This window comes from Cokeromyces recurvatus (genome assembly GCF_025118155.1).
Source record: "Cokeromyces recurvatus strain NRRL 2243 chromosome Unknown BX663scaffold_9, whole genome shotgun sequence".
NCBI classification, from domain to species: domain Eukaryota; kingdom Fungi; phylum Mucoromycota; class Mucoromycetes; order Mucorales; family Mucoraceae; genus Cokeromyces; species Cokeromyces recurvatus.
The window spans coordinates 215,307-237,161 of record NW_026251395.1 but is presented as its reverse complement, the minus strand read 5'-3'; the positions used below and the strand labels follow the sequence as shown (position 1 = coordinate 237,161).

The 21,855-nt window shown below is 28.9% G+C and overlaps 9 protein-coding genes across 9 annotated transcripts; 4 read left to right on the top strand and 5 right to left on the bottom strand.

Annotated features, from left to right (window-relative positions):
• Positions 1-294: 294 nt before the first annotated feature.
• Positions 295-1,479, bottom strand: BX663DRAFT_505542 (uncharacterized protein). The gene is made up of 6 exons (XM_051527082.1): positions 1,300-1,479; positions 1,192-1,221; positions 1,023-1,123; positions 892-952; positions 710-833; positions 295-602 (listed from the first exon to the last, which is right to left on the bottom strand). The coding sequence occupies exons 1-6, from the start codon at positions 1,357-1,359 to the stop codon at positions 388-390; spliced, it is 591 nt and encodes a 196-aa protein (XP_051383862.1). The 5' UTR covers positions 1,360-1,479; the 3' UTR covers positions 295-387.
• A 731-nt stretch (positions 1,480-2,210) lies between these two features.
• On the bottom strand, positions 2,211-5,598 carry BX663DRAFT_505541 (uncharacterized protein). Its single transcript, XM_051527081.1, has 13 exons — positions 5,381-5,598; positions 5,222-5,312; positions 5,125-5,167; positions 4,963-5,064; positions 4,167-4,882; positions 3,975-4,082; positions 3,833-3,911; positions 3,603-3,773; positions 3,283-3,531; positions 3,013-3,212; positions 2,841-2,945; positions 2,551-2,777; positions 2,211-2,454 (listed from the first exon to the last, which is right to left on the bottom strand). Exons 1-12 carry the CDS (start codon positions 5,500-5,502, stop codon positions 2,676-2,678), a joined length of 2,088 nt encoding a protein of 695 aa, XP_051383861.1. The 5' UTR covers positions 5,503-5,598; the 3' UTR covers positions 2,211-2,454; positions 2,551-2,675.
• A 529-nt stretch (positions 5,599-6,127) lies between these two features.
• Positions 6,128-7,120, bottom strand: BX663DRAFT_505522 (ribosomal protein L24e-domain-containing protein). The gene is made up of 3 exons (XM_051527080.1): positions 6,948-7,120; positions 6,775-6,888; positions 6,128-6,693 (listed from the first exon to the last, which is right to left on the bottom strand). The coding sequence occupies exons 1-3, from the start codon at positions 7,026-7,028 to the stop codon at positions 6,409-6,411; spliced, it is 480 nt and encodes a 159-aa protein (XP_051383860.1). The 5' UTR covers positions 7,029-7,120; the 3' UTR covers positions 6,128-6,408.
• A 4,621-nt stretch (positions 7,121-11,741) lies between these two features.
• BX663DRAFT_432317 (uncharacterized protein) lies at positions 11,742-12,020 on the top strand (the record flags this gene model as incomplete). Its single annotated transcript, XM_051522923.1, has 1 exon — positions 11,742-12,020. A coding segment is annotated over one exon (279 nt), but the record flags the coding sequence as incomplete, so codon positions are not given.
• A 1,057-nt stretch (positions 12,021-13,077) lies between these two features.
• On the top strand, positions 13,078-13,422 carry BX663DRAFT_432437 (uncharacterized protein; the record flags this gene model as incomplete). Its single annotated transcript, XM_051522932.1, has 1 exon — positions 13,078-13,422. One exon carries the CDS (start codon positions 13,078-13,080, stop codon positions 13,420-13,422), a length of 345 nt encoding a protein of 114 aa, XP_051383858.1.
• Positions 13,423-13,530: 108 nt separating this feature from the next.
• On the bottom strand, positions 13,531-13,893 carry BX663DRAFT_505520 (uncharacterized protein; the record flags this gene model as incomplete). The annotated part of the gene is made up of 1 exon (XM_051527079.1): positions 13,531-13,893. One exon carries the CDS (start codon positions 13,891-13,893, stop codon positions 13,531-13,533), a length of 363 nt encoding a protein of 120 aa, XP_051383857.1.
• Positions 13,894-14,065: 172 nt separating this feature from the next.
• BX663DRAFT_505519 (uncharacterized protein) lies at positions 14,066-15,575 on the top strand. The gene has a single exon (XM_051527078.1). It carries the CDS (start codon positions 14,082-14,084, stop codon positions 15,180-15,182), a length of 1,101 nt encoding a protein of 366 aa, XP_051383856.1. The 5' UTR covers positions 14,066-14,081; the 3' UTR covers positions 15,183-15,575.
• A 1,549-nt stretch (positions 15,576-17,124) lies between these two features.
• Positions 17,125-19,053, top strand: BX663DRAFT_505516 (nucleotide-diphospho-sugar transferase). Its single transcript, XM_051527077.1, has 3 exons — positions 17,125-17,826; positions 17,898-17,953; positions 18,054-19,053. The coding sequence occupies exons 1-3, from the start codon at positions 17,199-17,201 to the stop codon at positions 18,879-18,881; spliced, it is 1,512 nt and encodes a 503-aa protein (XP_051383855.1). The 5' UTR covers positions 17,125-17,198; the 3' UTR covers positions 18,882-19,053.
• A 980-nt stretch (positions 19,054-20,033) lies between these two features.
• BX663DRAFT_505512 (uncharacterized protein) lies at positions 20,034-21,707 on the bottom strand. The gene has a single exon (XM_051527076.1). The coding sequence runs from the start codon at positions 21,641-21,643 to the stop codon at positions 20,249-20,251; it is 1,395 nt and encodes a 464-aa protein (XP_051383854.1). The 5' UTR covers positions 21,644-21,707; the 3' UTR covers positions 20,034-20,248.
• Positions 21,708-21,855: the final 148 nt, after the last annotated feature.

Here is a 21,855-nt window from a genome sequence, read left to right as displayed (position 1 = left end):
TCTCCTTCCAAAACCTTTTACTCCTTACCTCGTCTTTTATTTATTTACCTGATTTACTTGGCTTTATACAGGATCATTATAAAAATATAAAATGTAATATACGTTAGCATAGCAATATCGAAAATGTAACACAATTATATATAAAATCATCAGGAGCAGTGAAATATAATAATTAGTGTAGTCATAGATACATGTATATGTATATGTAAAATACAGACGAATAAAACCCAAATCAACTATTCTATCATTATAACTAAAATTACCTACAATAGTATTTTTTTTTTGTTATACTATGGTTATTAAAGATTATAAGTTTATTAAATAGTATTAAATAGATGTATATAACTATACATGTTAGAAACATAATAGTGTTACATAATGAAAGCCTTAAAGAATTAATGCTACAGCAGCAATGGCGCCTAAAGCAATTACAGCAGAGCTAATAGACATCATTGGCGCACCAGATTCATTAGATGTAGTCTTACTAGTTTCAGCAGAAGAACTAGAAGAAGATTTAGCAGTACTCGTAGTGGCTGGAGCAGTTGTAATTACAGCAGCTGTGGTGCTATTGCTTTTAACGGCAGTTGGAGTTACAACGATAGCTATATTATTTTAATGTTACTAACTTTTTTTTTGGATAAAAAAAAAAAAAAAAAAAAAAAAAAAAAAAAAAAAAAAAAAAAAAAAAAAAAACAATATATCAACTTACATTCAGGTTTAGCAGTACCATTGCCTTTAAAATCAAAAGGAGCTGAATAGGCCCAATTACCAGTAGATCGTTGACCAATACGAATCCAATATTTTCCAGAGGCAAAGTCGTTCAAAGGATAGATCTATTTAAAAGAAACAAAATTAGACAGTGAATTATAAATCTTATTTATCATGTCTTACTGCATATTTTCCAACTGAACAATCAACAGGTGTAGCAGGGTTAGTAACTTGAGCTACAAGGCTATGAAATACATTCATTTAGTTTATTTTTCTTTCCTTTTTTTTTTCTATCTTCCATATATTTTTTTTACTTTGAATTTTTATAATCACCGTTTAACATGTAAATTTCGCATTTAAGACCAGCATCAGCAGTGGTAATTTTCCAAGTGATTTCGCCTTGTCCACCAGAAACCTATAAAAGAATTCATATTTGTTTAATATTAAGAGTAGTTTACGTCTGAACTAGGTATATATACTAACCCAAGTAGTATCAGCCCATGGATTAACAATCTATCAGAAAAAATTATACAGTTTTCGATTAAATGCGTTGATTAACTTCTTTATATGTATATATTTATATATACATACTATGACAGCAGAAACTTGTGAAATAACAGAAATAGCACCAGCGAGGAGGGTAAACTTCATATTTTATTTTATAACGTTAAGGAAAGTAGAGAGATAGGATTACTGTCCTAATAAGAAGATATATGTAAATGATAGAGATGAGAAATTGATAAAGAAGAGAAAGGAAAGGATCTCTGATGAGATTTTTCAAATAAATTTTTTTTTTTTTTTGAAAAAAAAAATATGTGTCTATATTTTTATTTTTGGTAGGCTTCTCGTGGTATTAGACTACTGTACTCTTATTGTTTTATCATATATGCTTAATCAATTAGGTTATATATTTCCTTTTCACAAAAATAAAACCTTGTACTACATAATTATATTCTTAATATATTCAATGAAGATATTTTTTTAGTCTCCTCTTATAAACATTTTATTTTATTCATCAAGGTATTCTCATATAAACTCTTTTATTCAGGTTTATTCAATATGCAAAAAGAAAAAACTATTGTTTATCCACTAGTATCTACTACATTTCCTCTTTTTTTGTATTAATTTAACTTGAATAATTAATATAAAATGATGATGCTTCTTAGAAGGAGGGCATACAATAATAATATTGTGTCTGAATAGTTTTTGCACAAGTAGGACTGATTCCTAACTAAGAGCTAAACTTTTTCTCAAGAATTTGAATTTTTAGGACAAGTTTCAACGTTATGTCTTTTTTTTTATGAAGTTTTCAGGCACAATAGTAAAAGATGAAAAAATATATTGCCACTAGCAATAAATAATTTCAATAATTTGACGGTGTTTATTTTTAAGGGTCAAATTTTCGAAACAGTCAGTTCCATAGTTACTAATTGTAAGTACGAGCTTTAGACCAGTTTTTATTCTCAATATAATTTGTACAATTTTGGAAAAAAAAAAAAAGTCAGAAATTTTATTATTAATGGCAGTAAATACTTTAATTATTATTAATGAAAACAATATAAATGCGTATAATCCTAAAATACTTAATGCAGATTTTGAGAGAACAATTTCAAACCTTGGCGGGTAATTTAATATAGAGCATTGTTTACTCTCTCTCTCCCTAATTAGTGAGTTCTGTTAAGGCATTTTTTCGGCCAATAAAAAGTATGTATATAGATAACAAACACGGTTTTGGTATATAAAATTCTAAATATGAAAAAAGCGAATGTAAATTTGAAGAAATAGACATCATTTATATGATATGAAGCTAAAACATAGTAGTCTTAGAATATTTCACCTTACATGAAAAAGAGTATTTAAGAATTTCTTTTCTGACAAAAAAAATAAAAATAAAGCTTTTTTGTGCCACATTATAAGCACGATATTAAATATATAAAAATAAGAATTCCTAGTTTTCTAACAACTGTTTAATTCTTCTTATCCAAGATTTCTAACATGTTCCTGCATTCTTGCTGTGTAGGCTTAACAAAGATCATTTGATTAAGCCTATAGGCTGATGTACCATTTCCCTATTTTAATAATTTCATTGTTAAAGATAGGAGAATATAAGATATGCCTATTAAACTACGTACCGAGAGTGAGCACAGAATTGAAGCACCAATAACACTATTTAATAATTCAATTTGTGATTTTAGTGGCATGATCTTAAAATTGTAAGCAGTAATATTTAACAAAGTCTATATACTGTATTAGCTTTCAAATATTTAACACTTATTTTTTTTCTTCTTCAATAAGATGACTAACCTCTTCACCTCCGTAAAATGTACAGTTACTCGTGCCATTGTCTAATCTCCATTCAATCCAGCCTTCCCAGTCATGTCCATATTTACTATCTAATTTTTCAGGTTTAGGTCTAAAAATATTTACAACATTATCTCCTATTTGACATCCACAAAAGCTACAAGTGTCTTTATCAGGAATTCGTGGTAATAAGCAGTTGCTATCTACATAAAAGGAGAAAAAAAAATGAACATGAACTTTGTGTATATGTATTTACAAAGGAATCCCTCTTACGTGCACTTGTTATGATACGTGATCCCAGTGAGTAATCTGAAAAATCTATTTTAGGGGCAGTATAATTACTTGATTTTTGAGTGTATTCATCGGTAAGAGCAATCTGATCTTTTTCTGCTTTCAAATGCAATTCCCAACCAATAATGATACCTTCCACTTGGAAATGATCATTTCCTATCTCTTTTGCATGCCATAATGGGACAATAGATCGTATTGCAGTACTTGATAATAAGCAACTAAGAGTTGAGACTGCATACAAAAAAAAAAAAAAAATAGTAAAAAAAAAGTAGAATCTATTTTTTCCCATAGTCGCTACTTACTGTTAAACGTTCTTGTTCCACAGACAGAGCTACCATTGACATACCAGACTTGTTTATCACCTGCTGTATATTTATGCGAAGTAACTAAAGAATCTAATAGAATATATTGCCCTGATCTTATTTTCCTAGAATCACGTCCAGCATCCTCCCAAAGTGTGATATCCATTGTACCTAAAAAAAAAGAGATTCAATGCCAGTTTTAGGAATAGGCCACATTTTATGCAAAATACCTGTTGAATCCGCAATTTTTAAGGCATATCTGTTCATTTTTTGTACCTCACCATTATCATTCGTTTTAATAAAAGGATTCTAATAAGGAATCAAGAATTAGAATAAAACTTTTATTTAATCAAAAAAATAAACTACACTTACACAATTGGCTAAACCCGTTACTTTTCCAAATAGAGTCACATTTAACATACAATAAGTAAGGTCTTTTACATAAATTCTTGATAGATAATTAGAACAGTCCATGAAACCCTATTTCAATCTTAAGCATATAAATCATACAGAAATTCTCTTCAGTGAAAATCTTGATTTTCTTTTTTCTTTTTTTTTTTTTACCTCTTCATCGCGCTCCATAATATCATTTTTAGGAGTTGAAAACGATGGTTGACTCTCGATATAGCTCATTAAATTCGTTTTAGCTAATCCAGCTTCCTGGGCCTCCTTTTCCGACATTAAAAAGATGACAGTCTCGTTTGAACACTCGAAGACAATATCCTCAGTTCCTTTTTGCCTGGAAGGGTAATACAATCCAATGTAATCATTTCTTCGAAACATGGATACTAATTTTGTCAATTGATCATAAAGTGATAATATGATCGAAACACTGTCACTACTCATATCAACCAAATACAAATTTGTTTTTTGTGCCTTAGGTGCCTCTCCAGGGTCAATTCTAGCTGATGATGTATGTACAGTATGCTCAACATGGATAATTTTGAGCCATAATTGACAAGCATGCTTTTTGTGAATGTCTCGAATTTTATCGGGGAACTCTTGATGGACAAAATTTTTGTCGTTGCGATCAAGCATAATGAGAATAAGCTGGGTTGGGGGTATAATGGCAACACGATATTTACGAGGGAAATCTTTATCTTTATGTTTGCTGAGGATAGGTGTATTCACTTTTGGGGGACATATCATTCGAATTTTACGGTTCAAAAAAAGATTTTTGTTGTTGTCGCTGCATTGATAGGTAATCCAATGATTAAATTTTGGATGCATATAAATATCTAGTTCTCGAATATTCGCTTCATCAATCACTGTGATCTGATGTATAATAAAAAGAAAGAGTTAAGGAAGTTTATAAAATAAATCTTAGAAAAAGAAAAAAAAAGAAAAAGAAAAAGGATATAATTCTTAGAACCAGGAAGTAGCTTCCACGATTTTACTGTAACTTCCAATATAAATGTTTCATCTGTATTACTTTCATAAACTGCTTGAATTGTACTAAAATCTATAGTAAGGTACAAATTAAAAGCTGAAGTCTTTATCTATCTATTTTATCAATATTTACTTTTATCAAATCCATTTGATCGCTTAATAAAAGTCTTTTCCCACTATAATTGAAATTTTATAAGTTTGAACTTTCTTACTTTATTTAAGGTCCATACCATCACTTCCAACATGGATAATAAAACAGTTTCTGTTAAACCTGTTGGATATTCTGATAATATTTCAGCAACTCTTACTGCAATCCAAGACCTATTTTGCATCTGTTAATGACTATATTTTGAAATGGCCAAGCATCTGATTAATTATTTATTTCTAACCAAGGTATATTAGAAAATTGGGCATTTCCGTTTCTTTCAGGATCTTTATCTTTCTTAATAAGGAAAAGAGTATGTAATTTGTTTTGAATGTTTTTCACTAGATCATCATATGCAGCTTCCATTTCAAGACAAATTTGAAATTTGCTTATAAAAAAAATATCCGACAAAAGATACTTTTTGCTTTTTTTATTTTGTTTTATTTGGCTTTTACAAGCCACAGGTACAACATTATTTTTCGAGTAATAGCATTAAATTATCGAACTTGTTATTTTATGAGTGACAAATATTAGTATGTAAAGCTCAATTCAGCAATTAAATGTTTATGTTGTTGGAAAAAAAGATAAACTAGCATATGAATAAAGCTCCAACTATAGTGTTTCCATTATAAAAAAAAAAAAAAAAAAAAAAAAAAAGTAAAATAATTAGCTTCTAAAACTCTTCAAAAGTACGTATAATAGAACTTGTCATTTGGGGTCTTCTTTATTAGTAAAGCATTGTTTTGATTGAAAATGCTAAGAGAGACGAAAAAAAATCCTTGTTATCATATGTAAGAGTATGTATATATATGCGTTAAGTCGAAAAGGATTCAAACTGTAAATATACATGACATTAATTTAATAAAAAAAAAATGCTTATTAATTATAGCTCACCATATAATTAATTCTTTATTAATACTCTACTGAAGTTATTTATTTTCTTATTGAGGTTAAAAAGAATAGCATTCTATTTATTTTTTCTTTGTATATGTTTTCGTTTATCTTAACAGTTATGTCTTTTATTTATTAGTGTCAACAATGTAACTCAACTTAAATAAGAAGGCTTTATTGCGTAAGAATACAATGCAATCAAGAAAACTAATTTAAATAAAATGACTGTCCATACAATAATAGGAATAAAATAAATATTAGGGAAATAGCAAAGAGAAATAATGAGCAAAAACAGAATAATCATAGGCAGCAAGATAGATGATATATAGGTACATTATACGTTGTTGTTTTTAGTCTTGATCACAATAATATTTTTTTTTTTTAATTTTCCATTTCCATATTTTCGACATTGATTTTTTCTGTCTTGATGGCTTGAACTCTCTTCTTTGCTTCAAGAGGTGCCAATTCAATATTTTGGTTGATAACTCGAATATCGTCCTCCTTTTGTAATTCTTTGTTTCCAGCCATACGATTCTTATAGAATGCACGTTCACGTCTAGCACGGATTTCTTGTACACGTTTCATGGCCTTGAGCGTTGTTGCCATCATATTACGATCGTATCTAACAGGAACATTACGACGTTTCTCAAATTCAAAGGTAGAATCCTAAAGAAAGTATAAAGAATTAAAATAATTTAATTTTTTTCTTAACAACCTTTTATTTTATTTTATTTTTTCAATACATACAATGACCATTTCTTTTCCTGATGCTTTTCTAAAGGCCTTTGTCCAACGAATTTTACGAGGATTACGCTTCATTTTGAAGTTTTTATGGCATTTAGATCTACAAAAACGAAATGTCTAGAAATGAAATTAAAATTACATGTTGAATGATTATATGTGTATTATGATCCTAGTACCTTACTATCATTACGAACAAACATAGTTCCATGGCCTGGATAGCAAGGCCCTGAACAGAAATAACAACGGGTAATATGCATTTGGTATATTATTGAAGAAAAAAGACAATTATTATTTGCGGAGAAGAAAGATTGTTGTTTTGTTGTCTAAGCAACACAAGCCACAGTTGTGACATTTTATTGTTTTTTTCTCTTTTTGGTTGTTTTTTCTTTACCCCTTATTATAATGCTGCTGGGCTAAATTGGTATTCCAATTGGCAGAAACTAAAAACTCAGTTTTCATAGCAAAATTAACTAATAAGCATGCTCGAATTTCCCAAATAAGCGATTCTAAAAAAAATCCAAATAGCAGCTTTTTATAGTTAGTTTTGCTACAAAGGCCGAGTTTTTAGTTTCTGCCAATTGGAATACCAATTTAGCCTAGCAGCACTGTATTCAATTTTACAGAAAGATTTCTTCGAATCGAACCATCAATAAAAAGGGAAGGTAATCATCGAGGGATCTTTAACCGTGTTATTATTATGATATTTGTGATGAAAAAAAAAATGTAGTTAGGTTTATGAAGGATTGAATAAACAAAAACGTCTAATAGATAATTCAAGGAAAAATATTAAAAGAAGTTAATAATTTATGTATAAAATGTTTATTTTTTTCTAAAAAATAAAGGGGAGGGGGAATCCTCAGTTTTTTTCTTTTTTTTGGCATTTAAAGTCGATGGAGCAGTTGAAAATATTAGATAGAATACTAACTTATTAACAGCTGCGTGGGACACTATCAAATAAGTATTTGAGGTGATACTCACTATATTGATTGTGCTCAACAAATGATATGCACTTCTCTTGTAACTGATAATATTTTTTTTTTATACTTAATCTCTAGTAGTATAATATTTACAAATGAATTACAATAAAGATACAGTCTCTAAGAAGCATATCAAATTTTGGTTGTAATTAATGAGGGAATAAACTAGATTCTGCCCTGAATGGCTTCGTTAGTTATGAACAGATAGTGTTGTATATACATATATGAACCAATCAGTATAATATACACATATTTATATACATTGTGACTTTTGAAATTGGATCAATTTGTCTATTATTGCAAATATTCTCTAGTCTCGAAATTGTTTTTAATTCACTTCAACATATCTCAAATTGAAGTTTAAATGATGTATAATAACAAGTCTAACCTCAGGTGTGTATGTATATGACTTAATAGTATATTCCCCATTTTATATATATTGATAGACTATAATAATAAATAGTACATGAAAGATATTCATATAAAAACCATTTTTTTTCTTATGTGTGAAACTCTTTTATTATACTTAGTAATATAATAAAAGTATATGTATAAAGAAAAAAATTACTAAAAAACTGCATCTACATGCATCTGTATTGAAGGTTTTGTTAAAGAAAATATTATAGTTTTGTACATAATTAACTCGTGATATTATACATAAAGCAGGTAAATGCATACTGTTTTCGTAAATTTGAAACTTTATTTCAAACTATAATAGAGATTTAGAATTTATAGTTATTATGTATCATTTAGCATCATATACTATGGAATATATTATTATGAATATACTATAGTTTAATAACCATTCTAGCATCAATAATTTTACATGTGATTAGTATTATTTATAATATATACTGGGAGATTGAATAATTATAAGCTTATGTAAGTTTTGATTATGTCAATAAGAGGTAAGTATGTAGGATATACTTTATGCTCCTTTTTCTTTTTAAGAATATATATGTGTGTGTATATGTATAACATTGAAGTTAATAAATTGTAGTAGTAGTATGTGATAGTGCCTTATTCTTTTTTAAAATCATATTAGAGACTATTATGAAAGTCAATATAAATTTTTTGTATTCTATGATATTTATATTGAGTTTATTTATTTAAATACATTCCCGATCATCTTGTTACGTATGGTCAGTGATAATATGCATGCATTAAAAAATGTTTTATTTTCAAATCTTCTTAATCTCACTTTTATTCTTTTTTTTTTTGGCTTTATTTCTTATGTATTCTTTAAAATGATTGAAAATATAAATACAATTCTAAACAAGTTGAGTCTAATTGATCTTGAATCAATTTCAAAACTTTCAGCTTATCAACAAAGTTTAGAGGTAAATAAAGCATTTGTTAATCAAAGTATATAATCTAATGATATACATCTATTGTATAGATTCGTCGTTTATGGAATTTAGCTATATCTTCTATTACTAGGATACTTGACTCCCTGCCGATTTCCCTTTATGATCCTATTACTACATCATCACACATAATAAATATTCTAAGCACTTTGGCTTTGCTTTCTTCAGTTACCTGTGCATTAATTAAAACTCAAATATACATTGACAAGTCTGATGAAAGTATTGACAATGTCATAAAGAACGAAATTCAAATGATATCGTATCAAATTCAAATAATAAAGCAATTTTTCATTCAATCGCCTGTAAAAGTTCAGGTAAAATAAAGAAAAAATAATAAATAAATAAAAAAAAAGAGAGAGAGAGAGAGGGAGGGAGGGAGGGAGAGAAAGAAAAGTGTGTGATAGAGATAAAAGAAAAAGGAATTGTACTCTTTCTTGATATTAATTATTATTTGTAGCTTGCTCAAGAAGCAATGGTTCATCATCTAAACACATTAGTAGACTCCTTAATAACTTATTGTTTATCTCCATCTAATAGTAATTGGCCTAATACTTGTTTACATAAAAGTATGTTATAGATGTAATATTCATATTTACGCGGCAATTATTTTAAGAGAAACAAATTTATATAAAAAGATAGGGAATAGATCATTATACAGAAAAAAAAAACTAATATTTATTAATAGCTAAACCCTATTTATATGAGCAATATTCTAAGCAAAAGAATGATGACGATAGAATAGATGAAACGTTTTACAATTCTATCAATAATAATAGCAGGTATACATTTATTTATATGTATATATTTATACGTTTTTATATAAATTATTTATTTTATAGGGAGCAATCTAACACAAGCATAGGTAAATTATTGCCCTTTATTAAATTATTAGAAAAAAAAAATCTTATATATTGATTTAATTTATAAATAGAAGAGAAACAGTTTATCATACACAATATTCATTCATTGAAGCATTGTCCATCTATAACATTTCAACGGAACCAGTTTTCACCAACTAAATCCGAGCAACAGCCGAGAAAAAAGTGGATCTTTCCTAAGAAACAAAAGTGGAGCGATGAAATGAGTTTAAATCATTATTCTTCTGAAAGAAAATCAAAAGGGGCAAATTTATCCTTGAGATTTGTTTGGAATACGGTTGGACATTCATCAAAGAATAACATATTATCCAAAAAACCATTAAGAAATATTCGAGATTTTTTTCAAATTAATATGAACGACGAATTATTATTAAAATCAGAAGACAATACAACTAACAAAAATCAGGTATAAAAAAGAAAATCAAAAAGAAAGAAAGAAAGAAAGAAAGAAAAAAAAAAAGAGAGAGAGAGACAGAAAAAAACATAATACAATAAAAAAAAATATTCATTAATTTATACTTAAAATATATGTATAAATACATATAATCTCCTTATTATAGTCTATTACAAAAGAAACTGAATTACAAGATTCTTTGTGTTCTTCTTCTATTATGTCTGAAACAGAATTTTTAACTGAAACAGGATATAGTTGTTTCAATCCATTTTTTGAATTAGAAAATCAACATTTAATATCATCTTTTACAAAGAGAACAGCTATTCATTGGTCAATAGATGAAGTGGAGGAAGAGAAAACAACTGTGTGTGAGGATGGGAGTAGTGAAATTAAAGATAGTGCCCAAAATAAAACTCTCAAAAATTGGAGATATCATAAATCATCCAACTCTACTAAAACTATCATCACAGACGAAGAAAAAATGAATGAAAAGTCTCGTTATTGTCACGATCAAACAGCATTATCATTTAAACGAGAGAAATCTAGAGAAAGGAAAAGTAATGATTATCTTTCTTTTTCAGCTATTGATACTACTAATTTATTTAAGGAAGAACATCACAAACCCTCTTTATTACATTTGCCAACAGTCGAAAACTTTTTGACTATCATGGATGTGCCAACTTCTCCAGATTCATCTTATTACTCTGCTCACTCATCTTCCTCGAAATCATCTTCACAGTTTACACTAAGCTCAGTCTTACTAAATGAAGTAACTAATAATCTGGCAGTTACTCATATTGAAGAATTTACTCAATCATCAGAAAACACTATAAATGAAAAAGAAGAAAATAATGATAAAGATGTGACATTTATTTTATCTAATAAATTATCTGTGGAATCATTACCACCACCTGTTCCTCCAAAAGACGCTTATTTGTGCACTCATTTGAAACCACAATCAGATAATACGAATGTATCGATTGCATCCAATAAAATAAAAAAGAAAACAGCACTTCCTGATTTGAAAATCACAACAACATATGATAATTCACCTAAAGCAACGCCTAATTATCATCATATCAAACAGGCCCTTCCACCACGCAGAAGTAGTATACCTATATCACATTCTAAATCGAGTTCTTCCAATAGACCTTCATTACCAGTTGATACAAAGAAAAAGTTAAATTCTCCTAACCACAAGCCAAGTAAATTAGCATATGATGAAGGAACTTGGACTTCAATTTTTGGTTTAAATAGAAAAGAAGATATAAATGAAGTAGTGAAAAGAGCAAGATTAGGCAGATCATTAGGTGTTCCTACTTTAAAGAAAACGAAAAATTCTAATAATGCTCAAATACTCAAAGTAACAGAAAATAAAAATACTGTATTAATATTTGAGATATTAGATGGTAAATTACAGGTGATTGCTGGTACTATTGAAAGACTCTTTGAAAAACTAGCAGATGAAACAGTTCAGGATATGGATTTTGTTGATATCTATTTGATAAATCACACCGAATTTATATCATCTGAAGAGTTACTTGATCGACTAATCAGTCGATTTCATCTTGGCCCTTCGCCTGGTGAATACGAGTACTTTATAAAATGGCAATATCCAATTCAAACAAAGTAAGTAAATGAAAAAAAAAAGAATCTAAAGACTTGATTATCCCTTTTTATTAAATAAAATAAACATATAGGGTACTAAATGTAATTAATCGTTGGATACAAATTCGATATCAAGACTTTAAATTAGATTCTAGCTTGGAAAGAAAATTAAATACATTTCTATTTGATGATGGTTTAGTGTTGGCAGCGCAATTTCAACAACAAATAGAACAGATACATTACAATTTAAAGGACCAGATAAATCAATACTCGTATCCATTTCCTCATATTTCATTTGCTACCTCACAAGTGTCATCACCTACATCTACTTTAAATTCCTATTTTCCATTTATTAGTAGTTATCATTCAATATCTGAATATTCTACTATAAGTAACTCTCGTCGCCCTTCAACCAATTTATTCAATTTATCATCATTAACAACTCCCCCTGTGTCTCCCTCAAATCATTCTTTTAATTACTCAATTGGCACAACAACACTCAGTTTATTTATTTCTTTTGAATCAAAAAATATCGCACGTTACTTGACCTTGGCAGATTATTATTTTTTTAAAATTATTTTATCTCAAGGAAGTTTTGATATGTGTTATCATCGTAAGAATACATCATATAATGCAGATCTACAGGGAAATAATCAACTTGGACTTGACTATATTGAATTAATGACAAAGAGATCAAATATGGTGAAAAAAAAATCTCTTTATATCTATTTCAGTACATGTATTAACCTTTATTATTCCTCTTTTTTTTTTAGCTGAGTCATTGGGTCGTTCATGAGTTATGTAGCATAGCTTGCTTAAAATCAAAAAGAATGTTACTTAAAAAGTTTATTGAAATTGCAAAGGTAAACAATATGACTTGAACTTGTTAATGTATTATATATAACACTTTTATATATATATATATATAGTTCTGTCTTGACCTTAATAATTTTCATACTTGTATGGTCATTATAATGGGCCTTTCATGTGTACCAAAACTTCAAGAAGTTTGGGAGTCACTATCTACAAGAGACATGAATACATATACATCACTTCAGAAATTACTTGATGTTAGTATGAATATGCGCTATTATCGACAAAAGATTCATACTGCTAAAACACCTTCAATCCCTTTTTTACCTGTTGTTCTCAAAGATTATACCTTTTTTAATGAAAACTCGACATTTTTGGTATCTGATCCTCATCTTATTAATTTTGCAAAGTTTCGTTCTATTAGTCAATTTATTGATAAAATAAGAGCTATGATGAATGTACCTTATTGGTTTGCTTCTGAACTCACTCATTTCCCATTCTTTCCTCAAGTAAAAAATGAGACAATGGGTAGGTCATTAGATGGTATTGCAGAATGGATAGAAGAGAGATTAAACACAATTCAAGATTGTTATCTTGATTGCAATTTATTATAATACATGTGTATATATATATATATATATATACAGGCACACACACACACACACAAAAGTTTGTAATATAATATACATATATAACATATCTATAGGATATATAGCAAAAGTTTACATTTTTTTATCATTACCAAATGTAAAGGGATCTCCTTTACGTAATTTACATTTCGTATTAGGTAAAGTATAATTAATAGGCTTATGTTGACGAGTTTTTCTCACATATGTTTCATTTTGTTCAAATGATACTAAAGAAGACATCTTTTGTTTCCTTTCTTTTTTATTTGGCTTTGAATTAACTTTCGCCTTTTTTGTTGAGACCTTAGACATTCTTAATTGTATATTTTCTTGTTGTAAACGAGAAATGATTTTTTCTAAATGGTTTATTTTTTCGTTTAGCCTTATATTGTATTTGATAATTTCTGAATTTTGTGCTTGATATTTAGTTAACAATTCAGAGGTATTTGATGCTTTCATTCAATCTGAAGTTTACAAAAAAAAAAAAAAAAAAAAAAAAAAAAAAAAAAAAAAGACTAAATTTAACATGAAATTTACGTTTATTTTTTCGTTTTTAATATGATTGGTTGTTATAACAGCTCCTCTCCCCCCACCCCCTTTTTTTTTTTTTTCCTCTTAACTTTTCCTTCCTCTATAATATACTTGAAATGAAACAACAATTTAAAAATTATTTTAAATATATAATAATAGTCATCTTTATTATCTTTATTATATTCTTATATGAAAATAAAGTGAATAATGCTGCAACAATATCAAAAAACAATAAAACGTCTGCTGATTACTTACTTAATGATCCATCACAACAACAACATCATTTCCAAAATTCAACCACTATGAAACAACCACAATTGAACAACTTTAACTCGAGTTGCAATTGTTCCTCTTTATTAAAGACGAATGATATATTCTTTGTGGAACATGGCGAAGAATTACCTCTATTTGTACCTGACTCACTCTCTCCAATACAGCCTGATATTCTCGACAAAATGAATGCTAACAAATATGATGACCATGGCCTGATAGTGACAGTGGCCAACTATGATATGCGAATGGAACTTTACAATTGGATCCAACTTTTAGAAAAGGCAGAAGAAAGGAAATTCGTAGTCTTTTGTATAGATGAGAAACTTTATTTGCATTTAATGGTAGCAGGTTATGAAGATAAAGCTGTTTTAGTGCCTCAGTCATGGATTCTAAGCGACTCCGACCTAGTTAATAATAATAATAATAATACGCTTACTGATGATGAGCATTCATTGCTTGGTCAAAATTCATCTATTCAATTGTCTCTTGTGAAGATACGGATTCTACAACGGTTAGTGTATGCAGATCCACACTTTAATATCCTTATGCTAGATGTGAATCAAATTATGATTCGTAAACGGACAAGAGAATATATTCAAGCTTTACTTCATATTCGTGAAGATACACAGATGATTGCTACACAAGACAATATGAACCAAAGCCCTATTAGTACAGGTTTACTTATGGTACGTGGTACTCATAATGAGATTCTAAAACGAGTCCTGGCAAGGTCAATTCAGATTCAAGAGATAGAGCGAGAGAAGATAAATCAACAGGAGGCATTTATTCGAGCTTTAGATCAATTTAGTTTAAATGTCAAGACAGGCATGATGGTCCTGTTGGATATGCTTCATTTTCCCAATGGAAACATTTATTTTGAGAAGAAGCTCTATAAATCGAAACATATGAAGCCGTATATTATACATGTGAATCATAAAGTATAAACAAGACAACAATGATAAAGCAGTATAGTAGTACATATAACTTACATTTTAGTCTATACTCATCTATAGTTTGGAGAAGAGAGAAGGCAATTATTAAAAGAACATGGATTTTGGGGGGTAAACGAAGATTTCGTAAATTGGATAAGTAATCAAGTAGAAGATATGTGGCGAAAAAGACAAAATTTAGAAAAAGCGTAAGCTACTTTAATTATAGTTTTTATAACATTTGTTATTTCATAACCCCCTTTTTTTTCGAAAATGAAAATAAATCACCCTAATTAATTATATCGTTTTGCTTATCTGCCTGGACTGGATCAAAAATTATTGAGGAAAAAAGAAAAACAATTCCTTAATAATAAGCTACAAAAAAAAAAAAAAAAAAAAAAAAAAAAAAAGAAAGAGGATCTACTTGTGGAAAGGGCTGGTGGCAGAGAAAGAGGGAAAAGTGGAGAGGGTGTCATATCATAGATGGTCAGTTTTATGGAAAATACAATCAAAGGATGTTGTTTTGTATGAATTTTCTTGGGCAAAAATATACATATTCATAGCAGTATCAGTTTACAAACAAAGATGTATATTTAACCAAGATATATTCAGTATGATGATGCTTGATAAATGAGTTCACTTGTATGCAAACAAGAGAATCTTTTGAAGGGAGCTATCTAACAAGACCCCATTTGATAGACTGATTATGTTCAATACTAGCTATTAGCAACTATCAATTGATGGATTAAGCGATACTTTGAGCGAATGGTAGTTTAGTAATTTACTGTTTCATTGACTATAAGGTTTATTAAGGTTTTATTGGATATAGACTTTGTTTGGTAGAGCTAAAGTAGTGGTTATAATCGATGCAAAAAAAAACAAGTATAAAAATGTGTTAATAGACATAAAAGACATTAGGGAAATTTATAATAAGAGAATATATGATAACAGGACTTACGGTGAATTATTACAGTTTTGTTATTTACTAAATTTAAAATTTACCACTATTTTCTTAAATCGAAGGATGTTGCTTCTTATGGAATATTGATGACCTTTATTTAGTATTTTTTTTCTTCGTAACTAAAAAAAAAAAAAGTAAATATTGTTTCATATCAATATATTAAAGATCAGTTATTAATTATTCTTTAATTGAAATTCTATTGATTGAAAAAAATAAAAATAAAAAAAAAAGATAAAAGAGAGAAAAAAGAAAGGATAATTTCAAGAAAAATACATAGAAAACATGCTAATGTTTATATTTTTGGCATAAGAATTTTCTGCAAGGAACATCAACTGTGTAGCAGAATTATTAGATTATGTATTTTGGTGTCAGATTCCTTGCTTTTTTCGTCATCTGTTTATCGCAACATCATACTGAAGGTCTTTATTAAGAGAAAAGCTACACAGCATTGAAAAAATGGAAGTTAAAAAGTTGTAAAAGTGGAGAGAAAGAAATTTAATCAGTACATAAGCCTTTAAGTTAGGAAGAAGAATTTAATTATAATTAGTATTCGCCATTGTTTTTTTTTTTTTTTTTTTTTTTTAACCGAGATTATACAAGATGTTTATAATTTCTACTTTGAATTATAATTTTACAAAAAAAAAAAAAAAAAAAAAAGGTTTCAATTCAATTTGTCGTCTATAATTAGTAACTATAGCGATTCTTACCTTAATTTAACATTGACAATAATTAATTGGAAAATGAACATGTTTTATGATGCTATAAAGACAACATAGTTGTGTAGTACTGCTAATAAACCTCAGTAGATTAATATAGAATAATCCCCTATATCAGAGCTGCTATGGTTACAATACTATCGGACTTTCTGTTTCTGATAAAAGTGTAATTTTAATAAAATAGCATTTTCCCCTTGTATATTGCAGCCCAATAATTTAGCCCCGTTCCGTGGAATGTCAAAAATATAAGATGTATAAATATAGAAACAATATAAATACATTTTTTTTTTTTAGTAATCTGGATTTTGTTATATTTTTATTTTTTTTACTTTTTCTTTTAGATAACTATTAACAATGACAGTTGCTTCCCCATTACCATTTACAGATTCAGAAATTCAAGTATTAAAGAATCGTTATGAAAATGCGGGTCAGGGACATGTATTCAAATTTTTTGATTCCATTTCTCAAGATGAAAAAGTTGAGTTATTGAAGCAACTTGTAGAAATCGATGTCGACAATTTGAATACTATTTATAAAAAAGCTATTGAAGGTGCTGAAATGGCTACCAAGGGAGTGGATGAATTGAAGCCCCTTTCTCCTGATGTATTCGATTCTGTCTTGAAACATAATGATGAACAACTCAAGGAATGGGAGATGTTAGGTCTTCAACAGATCGCTCACGGTAAAGTTGCTGTTATCTTGATGGCTGGTGGTCAAGGTACTCGTTTGGGCTCAAGTGATCCTAAAGGTTGTTATAATATCAATTTGCCTTCTGGTAAATCCCTTTTCCAATTACAAGCTGAACGTATTTTAAAAGCTCAAGAATTGGCCCATCAACATCGTAATGAACAAGATCCTCAAGAAACTATTATTCCCTGGTACATCATGACTTCTGGTCCTACAAATCAACCTACATATGATTTCTTTAAAAAGAATAACTTTTTTGGTCTTAAAGAAGAAAACGTCATTTTCTTCGAACAAGGTAAAATAATATAAAATTTAAGCTCCATTATTCCCAGCTTAGAGTTTAATATATAATCTTGCCTTTATTAGGTACACTTCCTTGCTTGACGATGGATGGAAAAATCATTTTAGAAACAAAGAGCAAGGTAATGAAGTCTATTCACAAACAAACCCAAAGAAAAATCTATTTTATTTTATTTATAGTATAGTTTTCTTCTAACGTTGGGGGTTGTTTTTTTTTTTTAGGTTGCTATTGCACCTGATGGTAATGGTGGTATTTATAAAGCACTTCAAGAAAAGGGTATCATTCGATCATTAAGAGAACGTGGTATTGAATATAGCCATTGTTATTGTGTTGATAATTGCTTGGCTCGTGTTGCAGACCCTGTATTCATTGGTTATTGTGTTTCTAAAGGAACAGATTGTGGTGTTAAAGTTGTAGGCAAGATGGCTCCTGAAGAGCCTGTGGGCATTGTCTGTGTTCGTAATGGAAAATATGCAGTTGTCGAATATTCTGAAATTACTCAAGAAACCGCAAATGAACGTTATCCTGATGGCTCACTCAAATATGGTGCAGCTAATATTGCTAATCACTTCTTCTCTACCAGCTTTCTTGAACGCGTTCCTAGCTTTCAGTCTGAGTTGGAATATCATATTGCTAAGAAGAAGATTAAATATACCAACCTTGAAACAGGTGAACAGATTGTGCCCAAGACAAATTCTGGCATGAAACTCGAGTGCTTTGTGTTTGATGTCTTTCCTTATGCTCACAATATGTCTGTACTTGAAGTAAAACGACAAGATGAATTTTCTCCTTTAAAGAATGCACCTGGAAGTGGTGCTGATTGTCCTGAAACTTCACGTCGTGATATTGTAGCTCAACATGTACGTTTTATTGAGAATGCAGGTGGTAAGGTTGTTGGTGATACAGATGATTATGAGCAGCTTGTTTTTGAAATTTCCCCCGCTGTCTCTTATGCTGGTGAAGGTTTAAAACAGATTGTATCTGGAAAGATTGTTAAAGCACCAGCAACTATTGAAACTTTAGATGATTTAATTCGTGCCACTTGTTAAAATTATGTTTTGATTATTTTTTTAAACTTAATATAACACACTTTTGTAATATAACTTTTTTTTTCCCCTCCCAAGCATAACTGCATTTTATACAGTTAAATAAAGATAATACTAATTTAATATAGCACTTGGATAAGAATACAAAAATAAAGCCTTGTTATACTTAATGAACGATACTTTTTTAGCAACTTTATTCTATTAATATACTCTTTTTTTTTTTTTTTTTTTTTTTTTTTTTTTTTTTTTGTAATGATTCAAACCAGTCCCTTTTATATGATCTTTTAATAGTTGAATATATTACTTGTATCAATTGCTGCTACTTGCATTAACAGTGATTCAAGAAAAAAACAAATTAAACATAAATAGTATATGTGTATTTATATATTATACTTGGATATATAATAATTATAAATAAGCAAGAAGCCAAAAAAAAAAAAAGGATAGTAGACATGAAATGATTATAGAAGATGACTCCAAAAGGAGATATTCTAGTTATAGATCGATGTAATACTTATGGACCCTTTCAACAGTTAACTCACCTTTCTTCTAGATAATAATCAATGAAAAATAACATAAACAAAAAAAAGGTGCCTCTTCATTACACTATAAAACATGTTTGATAGGATAATGTCGATAAATAAAGACAATAGATATGATAAAAGACAAAGAAGATACCAAGATAAGCGTCTTTTATATATAAATATTTACTATTATCGAGATAAAAAAAATAAAAAGAAGAATGTATATGATATTGTAGTTACATACGTCAATAAAAAAAAAACATTACAAATAGCGTTTTCTTTTTTCCTTCTCTCTCTCCCTCTCTCTTTGAACTACATTTTAACTAATTGCAAGAATATTAATATAGAATATAAAATAGGCAAGATAATGACTATTGCCAGTTCTATGTGGAAAAATGAGTATAGTAAGCCCTTATGTTTTTGTCATCACAACTTATTAGTGGAGAATTCTACAGTCACTATGTAGAAATACAGCCTATTAGATATTTATATGAAGTTCATTAAATATAGACTATTATCATACTATTTATATCTTTATATGATAAGGATAATAATAGATTCAACTATTAGTATGTATATTATATACCTTTATCATTATGAGCAGCATATATACACAAAAATAATCTATTCCTTTTCCTTGCATAAGCTATATATTTATTTATAATTAATAATGCAAAATATAATAACCGTAAATAAAAATGTATAATATAAATAACTTCTGCAAAAAAATAAAATAAAATAAAATAAAATAAGGGATATAAAAAGGGAAAACGAATAGAATAGTAGACGAATTATGTAATAAAATATTATTATTTCAAGGTTGATGGTGTTATAAAATACAATGAATTATTTATCATAAGGTGGAGGTGGTGGTAATGATAAACATTCCATACTTGAGTTTTGACTTGATGAAGGTCCCGCTTCATAATTATTATTTTGAAGAATTATTAATCTTTCCTTTCCAGAACATTTTGTACTTTTCTTTTTATAGTCTACATAACAGGGACAAATAAAGAAGCCTGCTCGCTTCTTTATAATATCTTCTTCATCGTCATCATCATCTACAGTTGTATCTGTTAATGATTCTTGATATGTGGGTAATGTCGAAAAGTCTTCTTTAAGACGGCAATCAAGAATTGTAATGGGCGTCTCAAGATGAATATAGGTTCGTTTAAAAGACTTGGTCATTTCGGATGATGTATCAGAATCTGTTATTGAAGATGAAGGTGAAGGTGGTGTACTTGTAGTAGGGACGGAAAGTTCAATGTTAATCTTTAGGTGGTGTAAAAAATTCATTTCTCGATAATAAGTGGTATGATTCATTGTTAAACAATTAGGAAGTGTAAAGACAAACTTATATTGGAATGGAGTGGAACCGAGCGGGATATGAACGTTTTTGGCAGAAAGAGCTTTACGAATTTGCTGAATTGGTATATCGGAGGAAGGAATCATGACTTGACTCATTTGCTCTGTATCAGCCATACTGGAAACAGTTGAAAGTTGTAACTTGAAATCATGAAGTTCAGCTCTCCGTGCATTATATTCAGGAACCTCATACACTCTACGTTCTGTCAATATAACGTTTATTGATTCTAAATAGACATTCTTTGTCTGAGCTGTCAATACAATCGATATAGGAAATTGTGTACCCGAAGAAACAATGGATCTTTCGATATAAATGGTAGCATCACATGTCTCTGTTTTCCTCTCTGATACAATAGAAGTAGTTGGTAATGAATTAGATGCTAATACATTATCTGACCAAGATAAGGTGCGAAGAAGCAATATATTTCGACGACATCTAAGATTAGGCGTGCTCATTCCTGGACGTTGAACGACAGCTGCTATGTAATAATATAATTGTGCCATCTCATCTTCAATTGTTTCTACAATACGATTTGGTATTAAAAATTCAAAGGGCCAACGATTTAACCCTGCAGGTAACATTGGATCCTCTTCAGGCCGACAATCGAGTATAATATTCTGTTCTAAAACTGTTTTTTCATGATATACTTTAGCATTACGAGGACCAAGTCCTTCTGGCCAAAGCATATTTGATTTTCCAATAAGTTTCACAATCACTTGTGTGGCACTCATAGGTTTTGATAACATTAATTCCACTTCTCCTCGTAAGACATGTGTATTAGGGTCAGAAGGAGGCCCTCTTAATAAAACAACCGGCTCTGCTAATTCAATAGAAAGCTGTCTACTGCCAGTGAGAAATGGAACTGCTATTGGCATTTATTTATTTATTAAAAAAAATAAATAAATAAATAAAAATGAAATAAAATGAAATAAAATAAATAAAGTTAACAAAAAAAAAAAAAAAAAAAAAAAAATATACTAATAAATATTTTCGTATAATTTTTTTTTAATAAATATACTCAGTTAATCAAATCCAGTTGAAATAAATCGGAACAAAATATAGCATATTTTTTTTTCTCAATTTGTGT